The sequence below is a fragment of the Mastigoproctus giganteus genome, chromosome 8 (assembly GCF_048544385.1).
Source record: "Mastigoproctus giganteus isolate SK-2022 chromosome 8, ASM4854438v1, whole genome shotgun sequence".
NCBI classification, from domain to species: domain Eukaryota; kingdom Metazoa; phylum Arthropoda; class Arachnida; order Uropygi; family Thelyphonidae; genus Mastigoproctus; species Mastigoproctus giganteus.
The window spans coordinates 122,515,016-122,539,737 of NC_143582.1; the positions used below are offsets into that span (position 1 = coordinate 122,515,016).

The following is a 24,722-nucleotide window of genomic DNA, read 5'->3' on the forward strand; positions in this document are numbered from 1 at the left end:
GTGTAGTCCCTGATGAAATACCTGACAGGTATCAATATTTACTTCAGCTTGCATCAGATTTTTGCATTTTTGCTATCCCTATATTTGACTTATAACTAAATTTGCCAACCTATATCTGAATACAGCTATCCCAGCTTTTATTTTATTTGTTTAATTAATAATTGGTATTAATCATTTTACTTGGCAGTTCCCTCACCTCTAATTGGTCACTGATGCTGTCACAGACAGGACAGATAAGCTGTGCTTGCTACCTGAGAGTCTAAACCACTGACAGAACTGATATTTGGGTGATACTGAAATCAAGTGGACCTAATTTCAGCGAAGACTGGATGGTCTGTGACAGCCAAATTCTCTGATTGCACCTTCACGATGGTGGGAATGTTAGTAATCTGGGTATAACCTCCATCTGCAAGCAAACTGAGGGTGCTTACATTGGTCCACCCAGGTGTGAACCAACGTAAGCAGGGGTCAAGGTGTGGCACCCACACCACACGGAGGAATGCCGCTCCTCTGTGTCACCAGGTGGTAGATGACTCTCATCAACCATCACTTTGCTTATTGGAAGCTTGAAGTGGCAGAACCCATGTATAGTCTCCAGAGCTAAGTTCTAGTTATCCCCCTCCCAACTCTTCTATCATGCGGTTTGATTGATATCATTTGAGGTTATGATGAAACCATGCCGAGATCTAAACTTCCTTACATTTCAAGGGTACAGCTCTAATACGGTGTTCACAGGCTGACCGCTAATTAGTACACCAGACCAAACCTATTAGTAACTTTCTAGGAGGTTTCCATATCAGCTAGTGTATTATCTTGCTACCTCTACTGTGCCAGATAGTAACTGGAGGGAATAAGAATAGTGTGTATGTGGGGAGCATTGTCGAGGCTACGTAATGTCAAGGATCTGGGTATATGCTTACCATGAGTGTACCATATCCAAAAATTTTATTACTCCATAGAGCATGTGCCCCCACCCCCACTTTATTTACTATTGAATACTCCATGATTTGTCAAACTAATAAAGCAAACTTATCTGTGAAAAGATCTAAACCTCCCAAACAATTCTTAGTTCGTTTCACAAATATATGTGGTCTCAGTTCTAATCTCAATGATGTCCATTTCCACTTACAGTCTGCTAAACTCCATGTACTTTTTCTGACTGAATCTCAGTTATCGTTGGATTCAACCCAATGCTCATCTCAGTTGCCCAAAGGTGGTACTTGTGCATATGTCCGTTCCGATATTCCCTGTCAGAGACTTGGTAATTTGAAATCTGCCCTTTTCGAACTTCTCTCACTTAAAATCTCTCTACCTCATTCTGTAAAATTCATCTGTTGTTTCAACCGTTCTCTCAACTCCACTAATCAGTTGGAACTCCTTGGCTTCTTCTCTTTGCAACTTGACTTTCTCCAGTCCAACTTTCCTAACAGTGAGGTAATTTTCCTTGACGATTTTAACGTTCACAACTCCAGCTGGCTTCTGTTTTCTAGTCACACAGAACCAGCTGGTCCAGATGCTGAGGCTTTTGCAATTAGTAATGAACTCACATAGATTGTTATTTACTTACCAGAATACCAGACAATCCTAATCATACAACCAATAAGCTTGATCTTTTTCTCAAAAACAACCCTTCTAAGTACATGGTCAAGTGATTTGACCATGTGGTCAAAGTACATGGTCAAAGTCAATATGAGGTCCTTTAGGAACCTCAGATCCACAACTTGGTGATTGTCTCTTCTCCAATGGAGTCTTTATCTAATGGCTATTCCCAACCTCATGGGATGACCTGCGAGCTTTCTTTTCTTCTTTTCCTTGGTCGGATTACTGTTTCAAAACTTCTGACGTCAACATTTGCTCAGATTAATTAGTGAAATTATTCTGGTAGGAATGAAATCCTTTATTCCACACTCCATCTTAAAATCGAGTCCTTTAAACCTTGGTTTTCGTGTTAAGGCTGTTCAAGAGAAGAATGTTGCATATTGTAATTGGCTTGTCTCCAGTTCTTCAGTTTCATTTTCTGTCTACACCAGTTCTAATTCCAAACTAATTCCAAAGCAGTTATTACTCGATCCAAACTAGATTTTGAACAGGCTAAGAGCAGAAAATTTCCTTCTTCCCTAATGGTAACTGAGCATTCTTGTCTCTGGCCAAAGCTACTGGCCACAACTTTTGCCCTTCGCTACTCCCTCTTTTTTTAAACAAGATAGTTCTATTGTCACTTCAGCCAAGAATAAAGCTGACCTGCAAGCATCCCATTTTTCTTCCAACTCATTTATTAATGATCTTGGTAAAACACCACCCACCATTCCCAGCACACTCCATTCAGTGCCTCCTGTGGTCTTCCGTAAAAAAGGATTTTGACGAACCTTGATGCTAAGGAAGCTCCAGGTTCTGACGGAATTCCTCCACTTGTTCTCAAAACCTGCACTCCTGTACTTACTCCTGTTTTTGCCACCTTTTTTCACTTTCTTATTCAAAAGGCGTTTTTCCTTCTGTTTGACAATTTGCTCATATCCAGCCAGTTCTTAAAATGGGTGACAAATCCCTCCCATCCAATTATCGTCCCAATGCAATTACTTCTACTCTTTCTAAAGTAATGGAGAAATCAATTAACTGGCAACTCTTAAACTACCTAGAAACCTTCCGCCCGATTAACGATTGCCAGTATGAATTCCATCAGTGTCTATCCACTGGTGATATTCTGGCTTATGTTACCCATTTAGGGACAAATTCAGTGGAAAAGTTCGGAGAAACACAAGCAGTTGCTCTTGAAATCTCAAAGGCTTTAGATTGATCGTGTTTGGCACAAAGGACTTAACAAGCTCCCATCTTATAGTTTGCCAACTGCTTTTTGTAATTGGTTTAGCTTTCTCTCTGGCCGCTCACTGAGGGTGATGGTAGAAATCTCCCTCTCTTCTAACTTCTCCACTAATGCTGATGTGCCCCAAGGTTCAGTTCTTTCCCCACTCTTTTTCTCTTGTATGTTAATGACCTACTTTCATTGACAGGAAATTCTATCCATAGTTTTGCTGATGATAGCACATTGCATTCCACTTTCCAGTTTGAGAAACTTCGCCCAGTTCAATCAGCTTCAACTTCTCGAATATCCGCTTCCAATTCCTTAAATGCTGAGCTCCACGTAATTCTCCAGTGGGGCAAAGACAACTTAGTTGATTTCATTCCTTCTGAAACTCAGTCCTTGGTCCACCCAGGGTACTGATCTGGATGGATATCATCATACTTCTCTCCCTTGGTGATTCCCTTCTCTCTCTCTCTCTCTCTCTCTCTCTCTCTCTCTCTCTCTCTCTCTCTCTCTCTCACTTTCTCGGAGTAGTTCAGACTTTTTTTTTTTTGGCTGATGCAGCATAAGCCTCAGGCATCCTTGGCACCATATGGCTAATAAAAATAATAATAAACAATATCTCCCAAAAAGGATTCTCCTGCTCCCATGCTTATCTTTGGTGACAAATGGTATATCTCTTTTCGGGATTGCTCTGACTTCAAATCTTTCTTGGCACAAACACATTACAAATATTGCTTCTTGTGCATCTAAAAAACTTGGTTTTCTCTTTCGCTCTCTGCATTACTTTTCTTCCTAACAGCTGTTTGCTCTGTACAAATTGCAAATCTGCCCTACCATGGAATATTGTTCCCACATATGAGGTGGTGCCCCCAATACCTCTCTCTCAGGCTTCTTGGTTCCATTCAGAAGAGGGCAGTTAGGTTAATAAATGACTCATCTCTAACAGAGTCTCTCTGCTCTCTGTCTCATAGATATTCTGTTCTGCTGCATGCCTTTTCTACAGATACTTCTATGGGCACTGCTCTTCTGAATTGGCTTCTATAATTCCCGCTCTCTCTTTCAAAACAGTCCGAACACTTGCCGCCAATATCCATTTACTATCCAACTTCAAACTCACAGAACCAACTTTTTATCTTCCTCATTTATTCATTCAACTGCCGTTTTCTGGAACAACCTTCCTTCATACGTATTTCCCGAAAATTAGTCTACAGAAGTTCAAGTCTAATGTCAACAAATATCTTCTTTCATCTTCTGAACCTCCAATCCATGCACGATACTAAGTACTATAGGTTCTAATACCTCTCGTATTTGGGGTTTCATTAAAAAAAAAAAAAAAAAAAAATTGGCTTTGCAATTCAGCCTATAATTCTCATAATTCATTATAACTTATAGGATATTCACATTCTTTCTCCTTTTACAAACCTACATTATTTAATTTTTCTACTATCCTCATCCGTATAGTACTTGGAATTTTGTATATTTTTCACTTCTATGCAAACGTTATCAAGACTTTTCAATTCTTACATACTTATATAAACTTTTGCATCCATTTCTACTGCTTTGTGCATTTTAGTGCATCTCTCATACCCAGCTTATTTTTATATTACACATACACACACACTGTTTTGTTTGTTATTTGGTTTTTAGGAGCATTAGCAACTAAGGCCATAGTGCTCCGGGGATATGCGGTGGTCATTCCCTGACCTTTCCGCATCCTCCGTATTTGGTGGTCACTGGTTTGAACTCCCCCCCATCTAATCAAGAAGCGTGTGCTATGGACTGCTGCCTACCTGGCTACGGAGGCACCTATATATATATATATATATATATATATATATATATATATATATATATATATATATATATATAGTAAGACCTCATATCTGTGGGGGATATGTTCCAAGACCTACCTTTGATATAAGCGAACACCTGCTGACCCCATATATAACTTGATTTTCTTGTACATATATAAGTATAATAAAGTTTAATTGATAAATAAAACACACAGTAAGACACTACCAACATTAAATGCGGTAATAACAAAGTACAGCAGACTCCTGATTTACCGGGATTGGATTAACCAGGACACTTCAAGACTCCAAATAAAAAAATGAAAAAAAAAAATTAACCAGAAATCATAAAATTCAAGTAATTACTAGAAAAGACATAAATAGATATTTTGCAAATTGTAAATAAGCAACAAGAACCGGCGTTATGATAAGTCGTCATTGGAAAATTAATATACCTATTATCTTGCAACCCTCCAATGTCTTCACGCCTACCATGGGAAGAAAAAAAAAAAAAAAAAAAAAAGACCAAATGTTTGATTTAGTGCATCGCATTGATTGTTGTTATCTCGCACTGCAAAAGGAAAAGTTTTGTTTCGTTACTTCTATCAGGGATGTCTGAATTTTTTTTTTTTTTTTTTGTTGATAAATTGCAAAAATGATTGGCAAATGCAAGAGTGGCACTTTCAAATAAAAAAAAAAAAACCTTGAAATTATTCAAAAGTTTGAAAACAGTGCATCTGTTAAATCTTTAAAGAACCATTATAATGCTGGTGACCAAACCATACGCGACATTCTAAAAAATAAAGGGCAGCATCGTACTGGACATGCAAGTAGTACGTTTTAAGTGTTTTCGTTTTTTTTTTTTTTTTTTTTTTTTCTGTGGTTAACCACAGGTAACCGAATCAGCGGACACAGGGGCACAACTATAAATATACAGTGGAACTTCTCTATTAAGAACTTCTATTTAATGGATTTCTCTATATTACGAATTTTTTCGCAAAACACTGCACCTTGAAATGAAATTACAGGTAAAATTAACCCCCTTTTTAACAAAGTGTTAGTCTCTCTATAACAAATTTTTAAAAAAATTAGTAAAAGCATTTTTGAAGATTTTCAAGCATTTTCTGCTAAACAGCTGCTCAAATATACTGACTCCTTCCTTCCGAAATTGCACATTAGCATCTGGAATTAAATAATTATCCTTTTAGTGAACACTTGTGGCCACTGACGACCATAGGAGTCTTTGTTTCATTTTTCTTACAGTTATTAAACCAAATGGGTTTTCTTAAAAGTGGTCGTAAACTTTACAATAAATAGGGTAGATTTGTAAATTGATGTTGGCTCAGGGAAAAACGAAATTCACTGAGGTAAACCTTTAGCATGCTGTGGCGGCAATACACAGAATGCTACCATAGTCGGTTTTTAGTAACGCCTACTGAGTGACATTCACTTCTCACCCCAATTGTACCATGTGACCTTCATATCAATCATTATATGATATGTCCGTTCTCATCTAACTGGACTCCCAGTAGATGGTTTTCATGATTATTTTTTTTTTAAATTTCGTTCGTCATCAATCACATAGGCTATATGCTCTTGTCTTTCTTCAAACAGGCCTCTGAGGTTGGGTATATTCATACTGTGGATTTTTATTGTTTTGCACCAACCTTACGTAAAAATAAAAACACAAAGGAAACTGGACTTTTAATAACTGTGTAAAAACACAAAGAAACTGGACTTTTAATAACTGTGAAAAAACCATAGCTTTCAAAGGCTCCAGCCTTCTTCTTCAGCAAAAACCATAGCTTTCAAAGGCTCCAGCCTTCTTCTTCAGCCTAAAAAACCATAGCTTTCAAAGGCTCCAGCCTTCTTCTTCAGCCCAATTGTAATTAAAAGTCCAGTTTCCTTTGTGTTTTTATTTTTACGTAAGGTTGGTGCAAAACACTAAAAATCCACAGTATATGCTCTTGTATTTGTTTTTTCTGAAAAGTAACATACAGCATACATTAATCATAAATTTTCTTTTGTGTATATATGAATGAAAGCAGAATAAAATAAATTCATAAAGTCGTATATTTCTTCAAAGGCAGTGATACTGAATACTTGAATTGGCGAGTTTGTTCCCCTTTTTTTTTCGAGGAGCCGGTGTGAAGACAATAGGCACACTAATATCCCAATGACGACTTATAATGCCGCTTGTCGCTTATTTACGACTTGCAAAACATCTGTTTATACCTATTCTATTTATTATTTGAATAATATAAAATACAAACTTTTGAATAATTTCCATTGAGTAGGCGGCACCTGTACTAACAATTCATTATATGGCCAGCGCAGCGAAGTTTGCGGTGTATGTATCGGCAAGAGCTGCAGTCCAGTAATTTTTACAATTGCAAAAACTATGTCAAAGAGAAAGTGTTTAAGTATTAATGATAAAGCAAAGACTGTTTTGATATTGACCAGGGCTTTAAGAAAAAATATGTTGCGGAGAAATATGGCATATCTGCAAGCAGTTTATCTACGATTTAAAAAAAAAATCGAGAATCAATTTTAAATGCAATTGAAGGAGGAGCAGACAAGAATCAAATTAAGTTGTGTATATATACAAAGATGTTGATAAAGCTGTTCTAAAATGGGTGCAAATGATACGTGAAATGAATATCCCGATATCGGGCCTAATAATTAAGAAACAAGCTCTGAAATTTGCACAGTCCCTTGGACATACAGAATTTAATGCGAGCACTGGGTGGCTAGATAATTTTAAGAAGCACCACAGAATTGTGGAAAAAGTTATTTGTGGAGAAAGTGTTAATGTAAGTGAAGAAGATTTGCAACAGTTGGAGGAACAATACCTTAAAGAAGATTTTAGAAGAATATATGAGCGTAAGGATTTTTTAATGCTGATGAAATGGGTTTATTCTTTAAATGTTTACTGAATAGAAAACTTGCTTTTAAGGATGATAAATGTTTTGGCGGAAAACAAAGCAAAGAAAGAATCACTGTGCTAGTTGGAGCAAATATGACAGGAAGTGAAAAATTAAGACTTTTAGTCATCGGAATATCAAAAAACCCAGGCATTAGAGGCACAAAATCTTTGGAAGTTGACTACACCTTTTAATAAAAAAGCACGGATGACAAGTGATATTTTTGAAGAATGGATATTAAAACTAGACAAGCGTATAACAAAAGAAAAAAGTAAAATCGTGTTGGTAACTGACAACTGTCCAACACATCCTGCCAGTATTTTTGCCAAACTTAAAAGTGCGAAGTTGTTTTTACCACCAAACATAACATCAAAACTCCAATCAAGGAACCAAGGCATTATTAAAAATTTTAAATTTCATTATCGAAAGAGAATAATAATGAAGATTATCAATGCGTTATCAGAAAATAGAAACTTTGAGGTTACAATTAACCTTAGAGATTGCATCTCAGAACTGGCAAAAGTTTGGACAAACTTTTGCCAGTTCAGAGAAGTTGTTTTTCGAAACGGGATTTGCATTGAATACCGAAGTCGAACAACGACTGGACGAACAAGATGAACTGGCCCTTCCACAACTGAAAAACTTTTGGACCTTATTAGAATCGTCTGGAAACATCGAAAATTAAATAACACTGGATAGTTATGTTTATGTTGATCACAGCAGAACATCCAAATGAAGATGAAATACTGCTGAACAGTGTTAACCACTACCATGATCACAAAGAAATTAACGATGACGCATCAGAACAACCTGTAGAAAAGCCAACTCGTGAAGAAATGATTAACAGTTCATATGGGTCTACAATTTTCTGAAAATGTTCCTGATAATGTTTTTAATGTTCTGAACAAATATGAGGTTTTCTTTGAGAATCAGACAATTTTTTAATTGTACTGTGCAAACGAAAATTACAGATTTTTTAAATCTGTGATACTTACTGGTGAAAATTGTGTAAACGTAATTTAAATAAGTATGTTTTTGAAATAAAGTACATTAAAAATAAATGTAGATTCGTTTTCATTTTCTAATTAGATAACAATTTCTAATAAAAAAGATATTCTCTATATAACGAAATTTCTCTGTAACAAATTTTTTCGCTGGATTTATCAAATTCATTATATGGAAGTTCGACTGTATATACACACTGATTTACTCTTTCTTTTCTTTATTTAAATCTGTAATTACTGCACACTGAGTATATATCATGGTTGAAACAGAAGATTTTACTTTTTGCTACGTTTACCTTGGTTTTGAAGGCTGACTCCTGAAGAAAAACGCCGAAATCATCATGAATGTATCACTAAGTTCTTTTTACATAACATAATTTTATTTTATTTACAGGTAGAGTAGACTCTCGATTTTCCATGATAGATGGTAAAATACATAACCCGGATAATCGATTTCCCGGTTAATCCAAAAATACAGAAGTCCACGACATACATAACAGATATGTTCCAGGACTTCTTACTTTGTCAAGTTTTACGTAACTCGGGAATGATTAGTAATATATTGCTACTATATTATTACTGTCAAATCTGATTCCGCGCTATACATGTTAATGTTTGAACATTTTCATACATCCTTATTAGTCCAATTTTCTGATCCAAATCGATCGCTTTCCTTTTGTTGGTAGATTTACTAGTAGCACTGTCACTTTTTCTCTCAGTTGGCACCATGATAACAGTTAAAATGAAATTTTCTGTAAAGAACTTCGTAGGGTTTAGGCAAAAACTCACTATTATCACCACGCGAGAGCTCACATTTTTGCTAAAGCATATTTCTAGAGGTCACTACCATAAAACAATAAAAACAATTTGCACTTTCCACATTATTGGACTTTTCAATTCGTGCATCTAATTATAAATAGGTAGTAAACTCGATCTTATTGTATTTCCAATATTACCGATAGCTGGAATTCTGTGTTTTTATGTTATAATGGTGAAATGTCTTCCCTTTCACTGAAATCTTCAGTCATAAAAAAAAAAAAAAACCATAAATAAATTGTACGAATCCTCTCTTCTTTCCGACTTTTTTGCTTGTTACTCCGTATCTCATTTGTGCAATTTGTGTGCGCAGTGATCGTCATTACTGATTGCATATTTTATTTATTTATTTTTTGTTTGTTTTAAATTTTACAATCCTTAAAAAAAAAAAAAAAAAAAGAGTGAAAACAATTTTATGTAAATCCATAGTTGCATAAATCGGGGACTTACTGTGTCGAAAAATGTTCAGCAACCTATGTAAAAAAATTTAGAAATAGATAGAAAAACACCACGCACTACGTGCATGTCCAATATGATGCTTCCCTTTATTTCTTGTGATGAAGTTTATTTTTTTTACGATGTTGCGTATGGTTTGGTCACCAACATTATAATGGTTCATTAGAGATTTAATGGATGCACCGTTTTCAAACTTTTGAATAATTTCCAATTTTTGTTTAACTGAAAGCGCAACTCTTTTGCATTTACCCATAATTTTTGCGATTTCTGAACAAAAAAAAAAAATTTTTACTATAAAAATTTTTTTTTACTCTAAAAAACAATGTTGACATCCCTGACATAAATAACAAAACAAAATTTGTCTTTTTGCGGTGCAACAGAACACAACAATCAACGCAACGCACCAAAACAAACTAAACATTTGTTCCCCTTTTTTTTTCGAGCAGCCGGTGTGAAGACAATAGGCGCACTAATATCCCAATGACGACTTATAATGCCGCTTGTCGCTTATTTACGACTTGCAAAACGTCTGTTTATACCTATTCTATTTATTATTTGAATTATTATGATTTCTGCTCTTTTTTTTTTTTTTTTTTTTTTTTTTTTAAATCTGGAATCATGAAGTGTCCCGGTTAAACCAAACCCAGAAAATCAAGAGTCTGCTATACTTATATGCATCTTTTCCTATGGTTTTGCTTGCTGGTTCCTTAGACTATACTTGACGTCACATTCATTGTCTATATAATTTATTATCTATATATAAATATATATATATATACAGTCCATTCTCGTTATTTGGGACACATCGGGACTAGTGCATTTTGGCCCGATTAAGCGGCTGCCCCAATTATCCGAAGTTTCACGTAAATAGTTAAAAATACAATGTATCTCTCCCCTCCCCCTTTTTATAATTGGTTCACTGTACAATCAAATCAAGTTATGATGAACTCAACATAGCAAAGTACCTTTCACTATACGATGTGCAGTAAGCACAGGTCATTGTGATCACGTTTGTGAATTGAATTTTAATTCTATTAAACAGCAATTCTAATTAGCGAAAATAGGAGGAATATTATCCACAGGCTATAAAACCAAAGATATATTAAGCAGAAATTTACCCTTTATTACCTTACCAAATAAAAAATTGGTGAATATATACGTGAAGAATATATGCGATAATCGGAATAATTAATACGAACTAGTTGACATTTCTGTTTACTGACATTTGTGGGTGGTGGCGGTTAAAATTTAAAAGAGTAAAAAGATAAGCAATCAATAACAAAGAACACGGCACACACAAATTGCAAGTAACGCAATATGCACAAGTGAGAACCGAGTAACGAGTTATAAAGCTTTAAAAATAGGAATGAAGAGAAGATCTGAAAATTAATTTTTTTATATGATTGAAGATTTCATGTAAGTGTAAACACATTTCACCATAATAACCCACAGAATTCCAGCTGTCGGTATTATTGCAAATACAGTAAGATTGAGATTACTGTCCGTTTATGATAGATTTCACTAATTGTTTTTATTGTTTTATGGTTGTGACCTCCAGAATTTCGACCGAACCACGTGGTACCATCGGAGACAATCGGAGGGTAATCTCCAGTGCTGCGGTCTCCAGCCCCGATTAAATGGCATACTGTCCCAACTGGTGGCCCCGATTAAATGGCATACTGTCCCAATTAAGCGAAGTAAACCCTGGCTATTTTTTCAATTGGTTTCTGTTTTTTAAGATTTGCCCCAAATAAACGGCTGCCCCAATTAACTGGTGGCCCAAATAACCAGAATCCACTGAATATATATATATATATATATATTTTTTTTTTTATTATTATTTTTTTTTCGGAAAAAAATAAAATTTAACTTTTTTTTAAAAATTTTTTTTTTAAATTATGGAAACAGCAAACACAAGAGGTATTAGAACCTATAGTACTTAGTACCGTGCTTGGGTTGCAGGTTGAGAAGAAGAAAGAAGATATTTGTTGACATTAGACTTGAACTTCTGCAGACTGTAATTTTCAGGAAATACATATGAAAGAAGGTTGTTCCAGAAAACGGCAGTTGAATGAATAAATGAGGAAGATAAAAAGTTGGTTCTGTGAGTTTGAAGTTGGATAGTAAATGGATGTTGGCGGCAAGTGTTCGGACTGTTTTGAAAGAGAGAGAGCAATATGGCCTTAGTTGCTAATGCTCCTAAAAACCAAACAACAACAACAACAGCAGTGTCCATTGATTACCACTGTCTTCTCCCCCTCAACCACCCCTTTATCCATAGCAGCAATTTGCCTCCAATGCCACACTCCTCCAATTTGTGCAGCAGTCTTCCATGTGCAACAGTATCAAAAGCCTCTCTAAGATCCAAGTATATAATATCAAAGTTATTCCCTGCATCCAGTTCTTTTGTGACTGCATCATAGTATACAATCAAATTGGTCAGGCAAGACTTCCCCTTAACAAAACCTTAAGAAAACCATGATGTGTCCGAGCTATAACTGAAGTCTTGTCTAGATGATCCTGCAGTGCTTCTTTAACCAATGCCTCCATTAATTTTCCTGGAACAGAAGTTAAACTAACAGGTCTATAATTACTTGTGTAGCCCTTTGATCCTCCTTTGTGAATTGGGGTCACATTTGCACATCTCCAGTCCATGGGTACCTCCCATGAGTCCAAGGAAGCTTTCATAATTATGGTTAAGGGTTTGCTTACTTCCTTTGCTGCCTCCTTTAATATAACTGGATAGATCCCATCCACCCCAGATGCCGTTCTTCTATTTATCTTCAACAATTTCTCCTCCACTTTACTCTCAGTTATTACAAGATTCTCTAGCTTACTGCCAGAGTTGAATACATCTCTGGCATTCCCCTCGCTGAATAACTCCTCATGTGAATGTCGATGCAAAGTATTCATTTAGTTTGTTAGCTACCTGAACAGGATCATCAACAGTTGACCCATTGATATCAAGTGGACCAATCTAATTCATCCCCTTCCTTCTAGAGTTTACATAAGTAAAGAACCCTTTGCTGTTTTTCTTTGCATCCCTTGCCAAAGATTTCTCGCAATCTGCCTTCGCCTGTCTAACCTCCTTTGTAACTTGGTTACAGATCAACTTGTATCTATCATAGGCTTCTGTGTCACGTGTTAATTTATATGTATCGCATGCATTTTTCTTCTCTGCCATATGTCTCATTAGTTCATCTGACATCCATTTAGGCCTAAACCTTGAACAATATTTCTTAGTTGGTATGTAAACCTAGTAGCTTCCAAGATAAGTTCTTTGAATGCTTCCCATTTTGAATTTGCTGTTGGTCCCACTGTATAGAATTTATATACTGTCTCAATCCATCGTAGTCGCCTTTACGAAAGGAATAACCCTTCCCTTTACCCCTAATGGTAGTTACCTCTTTGAGTAAATCCCACTTCAGCACAATGTGATCACTGCCACCTAGTGGTTCATTTACCAGCAGATTCTTAATGCATGAAGAATCACTACTGATAATCAAATCAAGAGTATTGCTCCCTCTAGTTGCCTCCCCAACATGCTGATGTAGAAAACAATCATCCAATAAATCCACAAAAGCCTTGCTAGTGTGTGAGTGACCAGACCCCAAATTCCAGTCAATATCTGGGAAATTAAAATCCCCCATTATAAGACTCTCTGATTTACTGGCCCACTCTATTTCCCTGTACAGTTGTGTGTTTGTTATTTGGTTTTTAGGAGCATTAGCAACTAAGGTCATATTGCTCCGTGGTCATTCCCTGACCTTTCCGCATCCTCCGTATTTGGTGGTGACGGGCTCGAAGCCCGGTCTAATCAAGAAGCGTCCCTGTACAGTTTCTTATTATACTCATCAGAGTCATTAGGCCTATACCACACTCCTACTCTCAATTTTGATCTCCCAATGCTTATGTCACACCAAACTGACTCGACACTGCACTGTCCGGCGATGTCGACTGGCTTCACTTCCTTGGATTTCATGTATTTCTTAAGTAATAGCATAACCCCTCCTCCCTTCCTATAGACATTTTACTCCCCAAATTCCAGTTCTGCATTCCTTATATCTGTGTGACACCACGTCTCTGAAATCCCCACAATATCTGCGTTTGATATTTTGAGCAATACCTCAAATTCATCAAATTTATTTACTAAACTCCTAGCATTGGTGTACACGCAAATATAGATGCACCTGTTCTTTTTCTTAGCTACCCTAACACAATCCATGTGTTTACTTGTACCCCAATGATTCCCAGCAGTCTCTGAAATATCCTGCATCTTAATTTCCAGGCTGCGGCTCATTCCAATAGAAACAGTGCAAGAATCACTTTCACTTCTGCCAGTGGCTACTGTTAATCTATTAGTCCTTGTATCCCCCCCCAATCAAGCAGTTTTCCAACCCACCTAACACTGCCTCGATAGCATCAGCAAACATTCTTGCACCCTTTCTATTTAAGTGTATCCCATCCCTGTAGAAACAGTCTCTCCTGTTAACAAGTACAGACCAGGCTGAAAAAAATTCTACCCCTTGAGCCCTGCACAATCTTTCTAGGGCCGCACTGATCGACAGGGCTCTCGTCATATACTCCCTCCTATCGTGTCTGGGCAGAATTGCAGACACTTTCAAATTCAACCCTAATTCACGGCTTTTTTTTCAACAGTGACCTGTACTTGTTAAGTAATTCTGCCGGTCTCCTACTCTTAATATCATTAGTGCCAACGTGTACAACTATATCACCTTTTGTGCCCTTAAAATATGATATCCACACCTGCCCACCTGGCCACAGAGGTGCTATATTAATCGTATCGAAAATAAGTAATGTTCTATAATGAAATTAATTGTGATTCTATCAGTATATTTTTTAAGAAAATAAACACATATTACTTGATACCTTCTGAACGTTTGTGGACCCCCAGAGGTCAGCAGACCCCAGTTTGGTAAACACTGGCCTAAGCTATTGGTAAATTGGATTTTAAAAAAGATATACCTAGATGCAGTACTGCATAAATTCAATCTTATTAACACCATATACCAATAGAAGCATACAGTATGTGGCCATGTACCATATTTAACATAATTACACATGAGGGCAACTGTGTTCCAGACTAAATAAACAACCTATATCCAATAAACCAGATAAGTGACTAAGCAGAACAACCTACTTTTTTTTCTTTTTTTTTTTTAATAAACCGATAATTGTAAGGATATATATAAACAGAAAGTCTAACAAATTTTAAGATTACAATTGTTATGAATTGTGAAACTAATTCTAAAAATGTAATTCACTAATGAACAAATCATAATAAAAGCTGCTTTCATTAATTAAACAAAAACAAAGAAGAAACTTAACAATGGAGTTGTTATAACCAAAACAGATAAAAAATATTACATAAGGAATAGATTAAATTATAGAAATTATAACGAAAAATTAAGTTTCCGATCAACACAAACTATGCAAAATTAATTATCACAATCAAAGCAAAACGGTGTTTATCAGGCACCATAAGTAGCAGTATATCATGTAAAACATTTATATGTTTTATGTCAAAACAAAAACAAAACAATATAAAGATCACCCAAATTCTCATTTAGGTATTCCAAAATTATATAAAGTTACTTCAACATAAAATAAGTCAGTGCACATGATAAAATGGAATAAATAAAATAAAAGAAGCATTTGCAGAGTATTAAAAAAAATTTGGAACGATACTTAAATAAAGTTGTTGATAAATTTTCAGATTGAGTCCAAAATCAAATTCCTTTCTAAAATGTTTTGATGACTATCAGTGAAAATAGATATAATGAAATAATGTTTTGAGTTAATATTCCTGATTTTAAATATAAAAATTATGTCAGAGATTGTTACCTTTCCACAGAATAATCTCTCTCTCGTGACCATTCTCTATCACGTGACCGTGAACGAGAGTGTTCTGAATGTCTGTCTCTTGACCTATCCCTTGTCTCACGATCTCTATTTGCAGGTGACTCTCGAGGAGACTTGTGATCTCTCTCTCGCTCTCTCTCTCTACTTCTGTGCTTTCGGTCTTCACGACTTCTGGTAAGCACTCTTTCCCGAGATCTTCTGCCACTCCTATTTCTCTCTCTTGCCTCTGGAGAACTGCGATCCCGTTTCTTTGATTTGCGTTCTTTTTCTTTCTCTTTTTCTTCTTCAGCTCTCTGAAGAGGCAAACAGCCTTTTAATTTTGAAATGTATTAACACATAGAGAAGTAATTAAAACAGTACACTTGGTTAATCCTAAAGTATGCATCTGCTACCAAAATGAAAAAAATTCTGAACAGCTATTGAGTTTTGTAAAATACTGAAATCGCAAAGTCTAATTGTATTGTGCAATAATTTTCAAGTTGTTTTAAAAACCTTATTTGTAACAAGCAATCATTGACAGCATCACGATAAGACTGAAATATAAACAGAACTAACGAAATCTAATAAGAAATATAGAATTATGCTGTCGGCTGTCAATGTTATTAATCCTCTTACTCTAGCCATAATTCTTTGATATAAGTATGTGATTTAAGTAGCAGTGATTACTATTACAGTGCCAGATCAATGAAAACATTAGCTGCACAAGAGTAATTATCCAAGGAAATTCCAAATCTATACTACTGTATGTAGGGGGAGGGAGGGAGAGAGAGAGGTTGCTCATTTATAATTAAAAGAAAGAAATTGTGTTTTTATATATATATATATATATATATATATATACCCAATTGTGGGATGTGGTTGGGAAAGTACAGCTATAGTTTTTGGAAAAAAAAATAGACGACTGTAATCAAGAGAAAAAAAGGGTGGGGAGATGGACAAAATAGAATGCAGAAATACTTAAATAACATATTATGCCTGCCAAATTGCATTTTTGATGTATACAATGCTTTTCTAAGAAAACAGTGGAAATTTATATACTGAACTGAGCATATGACATAGGATTTACATACATTATGTTAACATGATGAGAGAGAGAAATTAAACACATGCATATGTATTCTTCCCATCTGTCATACTGAAGCAATATCGACAGGCGAGAAATTCTGTCACAATGACAGAGCTAAAAAAAAAAAAAAAAACAGGACTGTCTCATTATTGTTATATTTATGCAGTTAACAGGCAAAGATGAGGCAAATTTACCAATATTTTTTTCTGAACAAAAATACTGTATTAACTTGAAAGAACAATTTGAAAATAATCAATATAAATATTACAAAAAAAAAAAAAAAAAAAAAAGATAAGAATGGCTAGAGCATCAAAATAAATAAAACCAAAGCAAGACATCCACAGACAACCAATATTCTTTGACACTTTCAAATTCCTGCCTTCCACAAATCATTTTTGAACTTGCCTTTAAGATAATTAAATAAATTCCTCTTATGTGAATAATACATTCAGTGAGAAAGCAGAGAAAAAGTATTCTTGCTTAAATATATACAGGTTGTGTGTTAGAAAGTTGTATTAAAAAAAAAATGAAGCTAATATTTATCCCCATTTTAAAACGTTTAAAAGTTTAATACTGAAATCAGCAAAAGGACAATTTAAGAGATACTCACCCACTGTTCGGTGTAAGAAAATCAACAAGGATGAGAAAAATCATGGAAAAAAAAAATAATAATAACCAAACAAACTTGTGAAAAATGGCTCTTAATCTGAGTAAAAGAGATTATAACTAAACAAAATAAAGAGACTGTGACTATATATAATTGAGTTCATAACAGCAGAACTTGCATCCTTTTGCCATTATAGGCAGAAAATGAACCATCGACTATGAAAAACTGAAGTAACTACTCAGCTTCTTGTGTGATAATAATACCACAGAAGCAACGACATGGTAGTCGCTACCATATATTAATAAAAGTCAATAATACTTCTGAAAAAGAGAAAAGTGTTTTATTGGTAGAGTGATGTCAACAGCATCATGGTGAAATTACTGTATGAAAAAGACAATGCATCCGAAAAACTTTATATTTTATAATGAAAATTTCAAATCAAACTTACGATAAAGGCTACAATTAGTACTGCAAAAGGCTGAAAGTTTTGCTATTATTCATAAAACTTTCTCTAACTTCTTCAGGTTTTTTTTTTTTCTTTATAAAGTAACACATATTCCTAAAATATTAAGAGCAGCAGTAAAATAATACCAGTAATAAAATATATAAATAAAAATAACAGAATATACGTCAGGTTTGTCTATTTTAATGTTTTTCTGGCAGCAACTACAGAGAAAATTACAATTTTCAGGCTCTATTAATGCATTGTAATTTTGACTTACAGCAAACACCTTGCAGGTACCAGAATTACACTAATACTGTACTGGGTTTAATACAATACAATACAATGGAATACTGTACTGCGCAAACTGTACAATAGATTGTATAGTTTCACAGTACAATATAATAATGTCTACGCAAATGTACAATACATTTGCATAGGCATTATCAATTTGAAAAACACTTTATTTATAAAAAAGTACAGGACTGTATAAACATGAATTAAAAACAATACAGATGATGTATTTTAGCATTTCTTTTCACATGTTATTCCATTAACTAATCTGTTTCTAAAGTTAAGTTTACACTAGACACCAAAGTTGCAAAAAGAAGCTATCTGATAGTGATCGGTGCTGAGAGCTAGCTGTTAGACACTAATGCCACATGGACTACAATAAATGATTTAAGTAACAAGGATTACCATTTCCGTACTAGATAAATGAAAACATTTATTAGTTTTTTGTTGATCTAGACACCTCGAGCAATGAAACAAGTGGAATTTGTGTGTTAGACAATTATGGAAGAGCAAATAAGAGTAGAATGAATAATAATACAAATTCCATCCAAATTTGATGAGATGCATGATTTTTCACACTGCAAGAATATAAAATTATATTTTAATACAAAAACATACATTACAACTCAGGAATTACATTGACAAAAAAATTTTTGTTCAATTTTTGTTTGAACAAAAGAATTAAACAAAAAAATTGTTTCACTTTTCACGTCATTTTTATCGGAACATGCACAAAGTTAACTTTTAATAGATATAAAAAATTAGTAAATGCTATGTTCAATAAGCAAGTTTCATAACAGAATGAATCTTTTAAATTCATTCACTAAATTTTAAGTAAATAAAGCATCATTCAGTTTATATATATAAAAACACTTATATATATATAAATAAAAATTACAGATTAAATGTAAACATTACAAAACATTTGGTAAAAGTTTTATTTTTTATATTTACTTGTTATACAAGTAAATATAAAAAATATTTTTTTTATGTTTTATTTTTTATTATTTACTTGTTATTTGTTTACTATTGTCATTGTTTTCCTGACTCAGCATTTTATGCTCAGTTTTCCATTTCCTATACTAACGTAAAAAAGTAACAACAAAAATAGGGGTAACAACAAAAATAGGGGCATACAAAAGTTCTCCCCTCCTAGAGTCATACCTGGCACTAAGGTGACAGATTATATTGAAATTTATTATCACCTGTACTAACCTGCTGTTATTTCCAACCTAGAATGAACAAATGTGCTTGTTTTTTGTTTTAATTATAAAAATATCAATTTTAGCTTTTTTTCCTGAAATGAAAAATAGTGTTAATACTTATTATTTGCTAATAACAATTATTATTACAAACAATAGTACAAATAACAAACAAAAATAATCAAGAAACCAATATTAATAATAATTTTATTTTATTTTTTAGTCACACAATCCCAGAATTGAAACTCAGATGCTTGCAAGGTACTTGACAATGTTAACATTTGTATTTTTGGTAGCTGTATGTGTTTAGCTGATTAAACCAAAGATCTATATCAAACAGCTCTTACTGGCATCCCACAGACTGTATGAAAATAGGTGTTTCTTATAATAAAGATAAATGCTTTTTTTTTTTCCTATTAAATATTAACTTAACATATTCCAAAGAAACTATTGGAAATATTTTCAGAAAACTGAAAATAAATCAGAAAACTGTAAAACCAGCTGGAGAATACTGTCAAGAAAAGTTACACAAGATGATGTTATTTCATTTACAAATTTTTCAGAGCCATGTAAGTCGCTTAGGGTTACCCAAAATTTTCAATGCTATGTTACCAGTGTATGGTTAATTATACTGATATTAACACAGATGGCACGTGAATAAAAATGTCGGAAGTATTAACAAGCAGAGATGCAATGGCTATTATGTGGCCTGTGGACAGCAGCTGTTGGTAGATTTGGCAGCAGAAGACACACCCCTAATATTTCCGGGAATAAAAAGTGACACTTGTCTAGCATAAATGTGCCCTAATCTTTATTTTTTGCCCCGAAACACAAACATTCAATTTTAGCATAATAATTTCAGATTGCACTAAAATTAAATAAGATTATTGAATAAAGCTTTTTTGTACCGGAACAAAAAAAAAAAAAAAAAACTGATGGATTTATTTCTTTTTTTTCCAGGGGAATAGGCACAATATGTGCTATATCATGGAATACTAGAGTAGGGTGGGTGGGTGGGGGGGGGGTAGAGAGAGATAAGTTCCTAAATTGGAATCACCTAGACAATGTGTAGAACATAGACAGTGTTATTCTGAATTCCTCTGCAAACTTTTACCTCAAGCTGTGTGTTTTGTTATCCCTTCCTTAGCTATACTAGCAAACTGAAGGGGAGGGATGCACATTCAACACTATACTGGTAAAAACAGTTGTGGCATTAGTCATGTCCACAACTTGCAGCAAATTCCACATACAGTTCTTTCTTTGTTTCTTTATAAATCAAAATAAAAAAAAAAAAAAAAAAAAACACATTGTGCTGTGTGTTAAGTCAACTATTCATTCAAATAAGACTTGCAAAGCAATAATAATAATGGAAAGTATTGAGGACCGACCCAAAAGTATTTTTTGTTAAATCAGTAGCTATTGCAATATGATTTTACTGTATTTCAAATGATTCATCACGACATCAGGTTTTCCAATTGCAACAGAATCATTAGAATTTTTAGTGATTTCGCAATTGCCTTGTGAATAGGCAATTATTACATGCCTTCTTTACACTTCAAATATAGTGATAAGAACAAAAGGCATCAGAATCACAAGATGTACAGAGAAAAAATAAGCTTAGCAAACAAAAACAGCCAGGATAACTAATTTCCAATAATGAAGTTATAATACACACACAGGAAAATATAGCCTTATACGTTAGTTACAATTCCACATAAATAATAAAAACAAAACAAAACAAAACAAAAATAAATATTAAAATCAAAAATAAATATAAATAAATACCAATAACATCAGCAATATATGTATCAAAGTATTTCATTTAACTAAAATGATAATTTTTCCGGATCAGAAAAGCAAGTTCCCTTTAAGAAATTTTTCATTCAATACCTTGATAACAATCATCCTGGCAAAGAACATGAATCTTCAACCTTTAAATATGTCAATATAAAAATGCAATAGAGGATGATGGCAATACAACTTTGAAAAACAAAATTTGCATTTTTTACTGTTATGTCTCTTTCTTTCCCTCTACAGAGTATAGGTGAAGACAGTATACTGAGTGCACCTGGGTTGGACGTTCACTCTGGTTTGAAGTTAAGGACCACATGTCTACTGAAATTTCCAGCATTCATTATAACAACATATTAAGTTATATAGCTTTGCAGTGGGCTTAGGTAATGAGTTGAGGATCCTTCTCCTAAAAGACATATGGGTATTACACACAGTTACATTCCTTCAAAATAATCTCTGGTTTCCATTCAACTTGATTCAGAACAAGCAGAAGGCATATAATACCACAGGCCACCTAGTTTGTTGAAGACTGTGGCAAGGGTGTGATTATTGCTCGTGGTAGGACTTGAATTGTTCAGAATGGTTTGATTTCTAAGTGTCTCCTTTTTTATGTGGGAGGGGAAAAAAAAATTAGTTATATGAATTTGTATACAGGAAATGGGAGTTCATCAATGATTTCCCACAATCACCTGATCTAAAGATCTTGTATTCACATAAGATCTTTAAAACACCACTCAAATGTAATCTGCATTATCATGAAGGACTACTGCCACTGTCTCCAGGAATTGGTGCTAGCTCACAACATTAAAAGCAAGGTTCCCGTAACAGCATGACACAGAATTTTCCTATCCTAATTTTCTAAAGTAATTAGCACAAACTTCTTGTCTGAATTCTGCTGGACAGACTCTGTCTAAACAATGCTGTCAACAGGAGCAAGAACATCAGCACAGAACAATAATGCTTGACTGTTGATTATTTAAGAACTCTACTCAATACATGTAAATTGTTTGCATTTTACTACTATGATGAATATGGAATTAAAAAGGCTGTTCTCTACAACCAATTATTAGATGCCTTCTTTACACTTAAAATATAGTGATAAGAACAAAGATATCAGAATCACAAGATGCATAGAGAAAACATAAGCTTAGCAAACAAAAACAGCCAGGATAACTAATTTCCAATAATGAAATAGAACAGGAAACTAATTCTGCAGAAACAAATTCATCTTGTTCAAACAGAAAAACAGTTTTTCCATAAAACACTAGCTAAGAAGCAGTTTTTGGGTAAAAAAAGTTTCGTAACCACTTTGCCCAGTGGATGAAGGATTTATTTTATAACATGGAGCACTTATATTTCCTACACATGTAACAAGCCAGGATACCAGATAACAGATGAAAAAAAAGTGATTACCAATTTTTTTTTTTTTTTTTTTTTTCAAAAGATGGAAAAAAAAAAAAAAAAACATCGTACAGATACATCTTATAATCATTAAATAAACAATACTGTGAATATCTCTAATGCCACAGGAAAATTGCCAATATGGAGAAAATGCATAAAGAAATAAGAAGAGAGCGGGTTATTATGATGACAGTTTTTCTTCAGATTATTTCCAGACGGACACATTGGAAACATACTAATAAACATATTGCACATATTTTCATTACTGACAGTGTATAAATGAAGCTCATGTTCACCATTCACAATGTTTAAATTAAAAGCATACTCATCTAAGAAATTAGAAATTAATGACTCTTGACTATTAAAACATTTCAGTATAAACATTCTTCCCCATTTTTATCAGTAATATTTTGAACATTAAATTCTCCCCAGAAAATTCAATAAGTACAACTTTACATTAAAACAAAAATAGAACACATAACCCTCCATAACATAAGCTCACGCATTACTTTTCACTTTTTTTTTCAACACTGGATGTGAAAAATCACCAAATAGCTATATTTTACTAATTTTTACATTCTTAAAAATGAAGAACTGTAAAAACAAACCAAGAAGCACATTCCTTTGAGAAATGTGTTTATAATTTTGGCCCCCATCCCATATCTTTTAAAACACTTTTATATTTTCAATTATCCCACTCAATAAATGGATTGAAAGGAAGACCTAAACCTATAAACAAACTGGTTTCAAGTGCCATGTACAATTAGCTGCTGCTGTTACAAAAAAACCCTCTTCTTTATGGAATAAAAAAGATCATATGTAGCGAAATGACTAAGTGACACCGACAAACAGTAGTCTGCATTGGCCTACATTTTTTATTTTTACCCTGCCTGGCCCGAGCTTGTTTTTCAAATTCATTTCCACCCAGGACCAATTTTTACCCACCCCCACCGCATTCAAATTTTTTATATAAATGAAATATCTAGCATTACTTTGAATTTCAATATTAATAATTATACAACAAGAAGGCAGATTATGAGAAATCTTTGGCAAACGATGCTAAGAAAAACAGCAAGGATTTCTTTACTTATATAAACTCTAAAAGGAAGGGGATGAATCAGATTAGTCCACTTGATATCGATGGTTCGACTGTTGATGATCCTGCTCAGAGAGCAAACAAACTGAATGAGTATTTTGCATCTACATTCACACATGAGGAGTTATTAAGGATTGAAAATGCCAGAAGGTTATTAAATTGTAGCAGAGTGCTTAATGATTTTGTAATAACTAAGAGCAAAGTGGAGGAGAAATTGTTGAAGTTAAACATCAGAAAGGCACCTGGGGTGGATGAGATTTATCTAGTTATATTAAAGGAGGCAGCAAAGGAACTAAGCCTTAATTATAAGAGCATCCTTGGACTCAGGGGAGGTCCCTTATGGACTAGAGATGTGCAAATGTATCCCCCCCAATTCACAAAGGAGGATCGAAGGGTGACACGAATAATTACAGACCAGTTAATTTAACTTCTGTTCCGGGTAAAATAATGGACTCACTGGTTAACGATGCATTGCAGGATCATCTAGACAAGACTGCAGTAATAATTCAGACACATAATGGGTTTGTTAAGGTAAAGTCTTGTCTGACAAATTCGTTTGGATATTATGATGTGGTTACAAAGAAACTGGATGCAAAAAATAGCTGCGAGGTGATCTAATTGAGGTATATAAGGCCTTGAATGGGTTGAGCACACTGAATTCTGATGGGATTCTTCCACTTGTTCAGATTACGAACCTAAGGGGGCATAAATTCAAATTGAGGAAAGACGGCTGTAGAATAGATGTGCGGAAATTTACCTTTAGCCAGCGGATGGTTAATTGCAGGAACAAACTTCCATCTGTCATTGTGGAAGTTGATAGGTTAAATAAATTTAAGGAGGAACTGGACAAACATTTAGAGGGAATGGTTGTGCGATTACTTTTTTGGCAGATGCTACAGCAGCTCATACGCTTGATTTCTTGCATCTCATGCCATGATTACTATTACTATCACAATAATAATTATCCAAAATAATTATCAATATTAATTATATAAAAAAGAAAATGTAATAAATTTTCAATTTATCATATTTAATATAATTCCGAATATCGATATCCACCTCTACTTAAATTAAAAAATTAGAACCGACTGTCACTTCTGTCACCGGCAATTCTCACTATATGAATGAAGTGTAAGCATTCCCC

The 24,722-nt window shown here is 34.2% G+C and overlaps 1 protein-coding gene across 3 annotated transcripts in view; it reads right to left on the reverse strand.

Annotated features, from left to right (window-relative positions):
- Window positions 1-24,722, reverse strand: part of LOC150081794 (RNA-binding protein 25) — a 769,112-nt gene that overhangs the window by 168,124 nt on the left and 576,266 nt on the right. For all 3 annotated transcript variants that reach the window (XM_090378892.1, XM_090378890.1, XM_090378891.1), the window contains one exon: window positions 15,659-15,969. In XM_090378892.1, coding sequence (XP_090235018.1) covers window positions 15,659-15,969 — 311 coding nt within the window. The remainder of the gene's footprint in view (window positions 1-15,658; window positions 15,970-24,722) is intronic.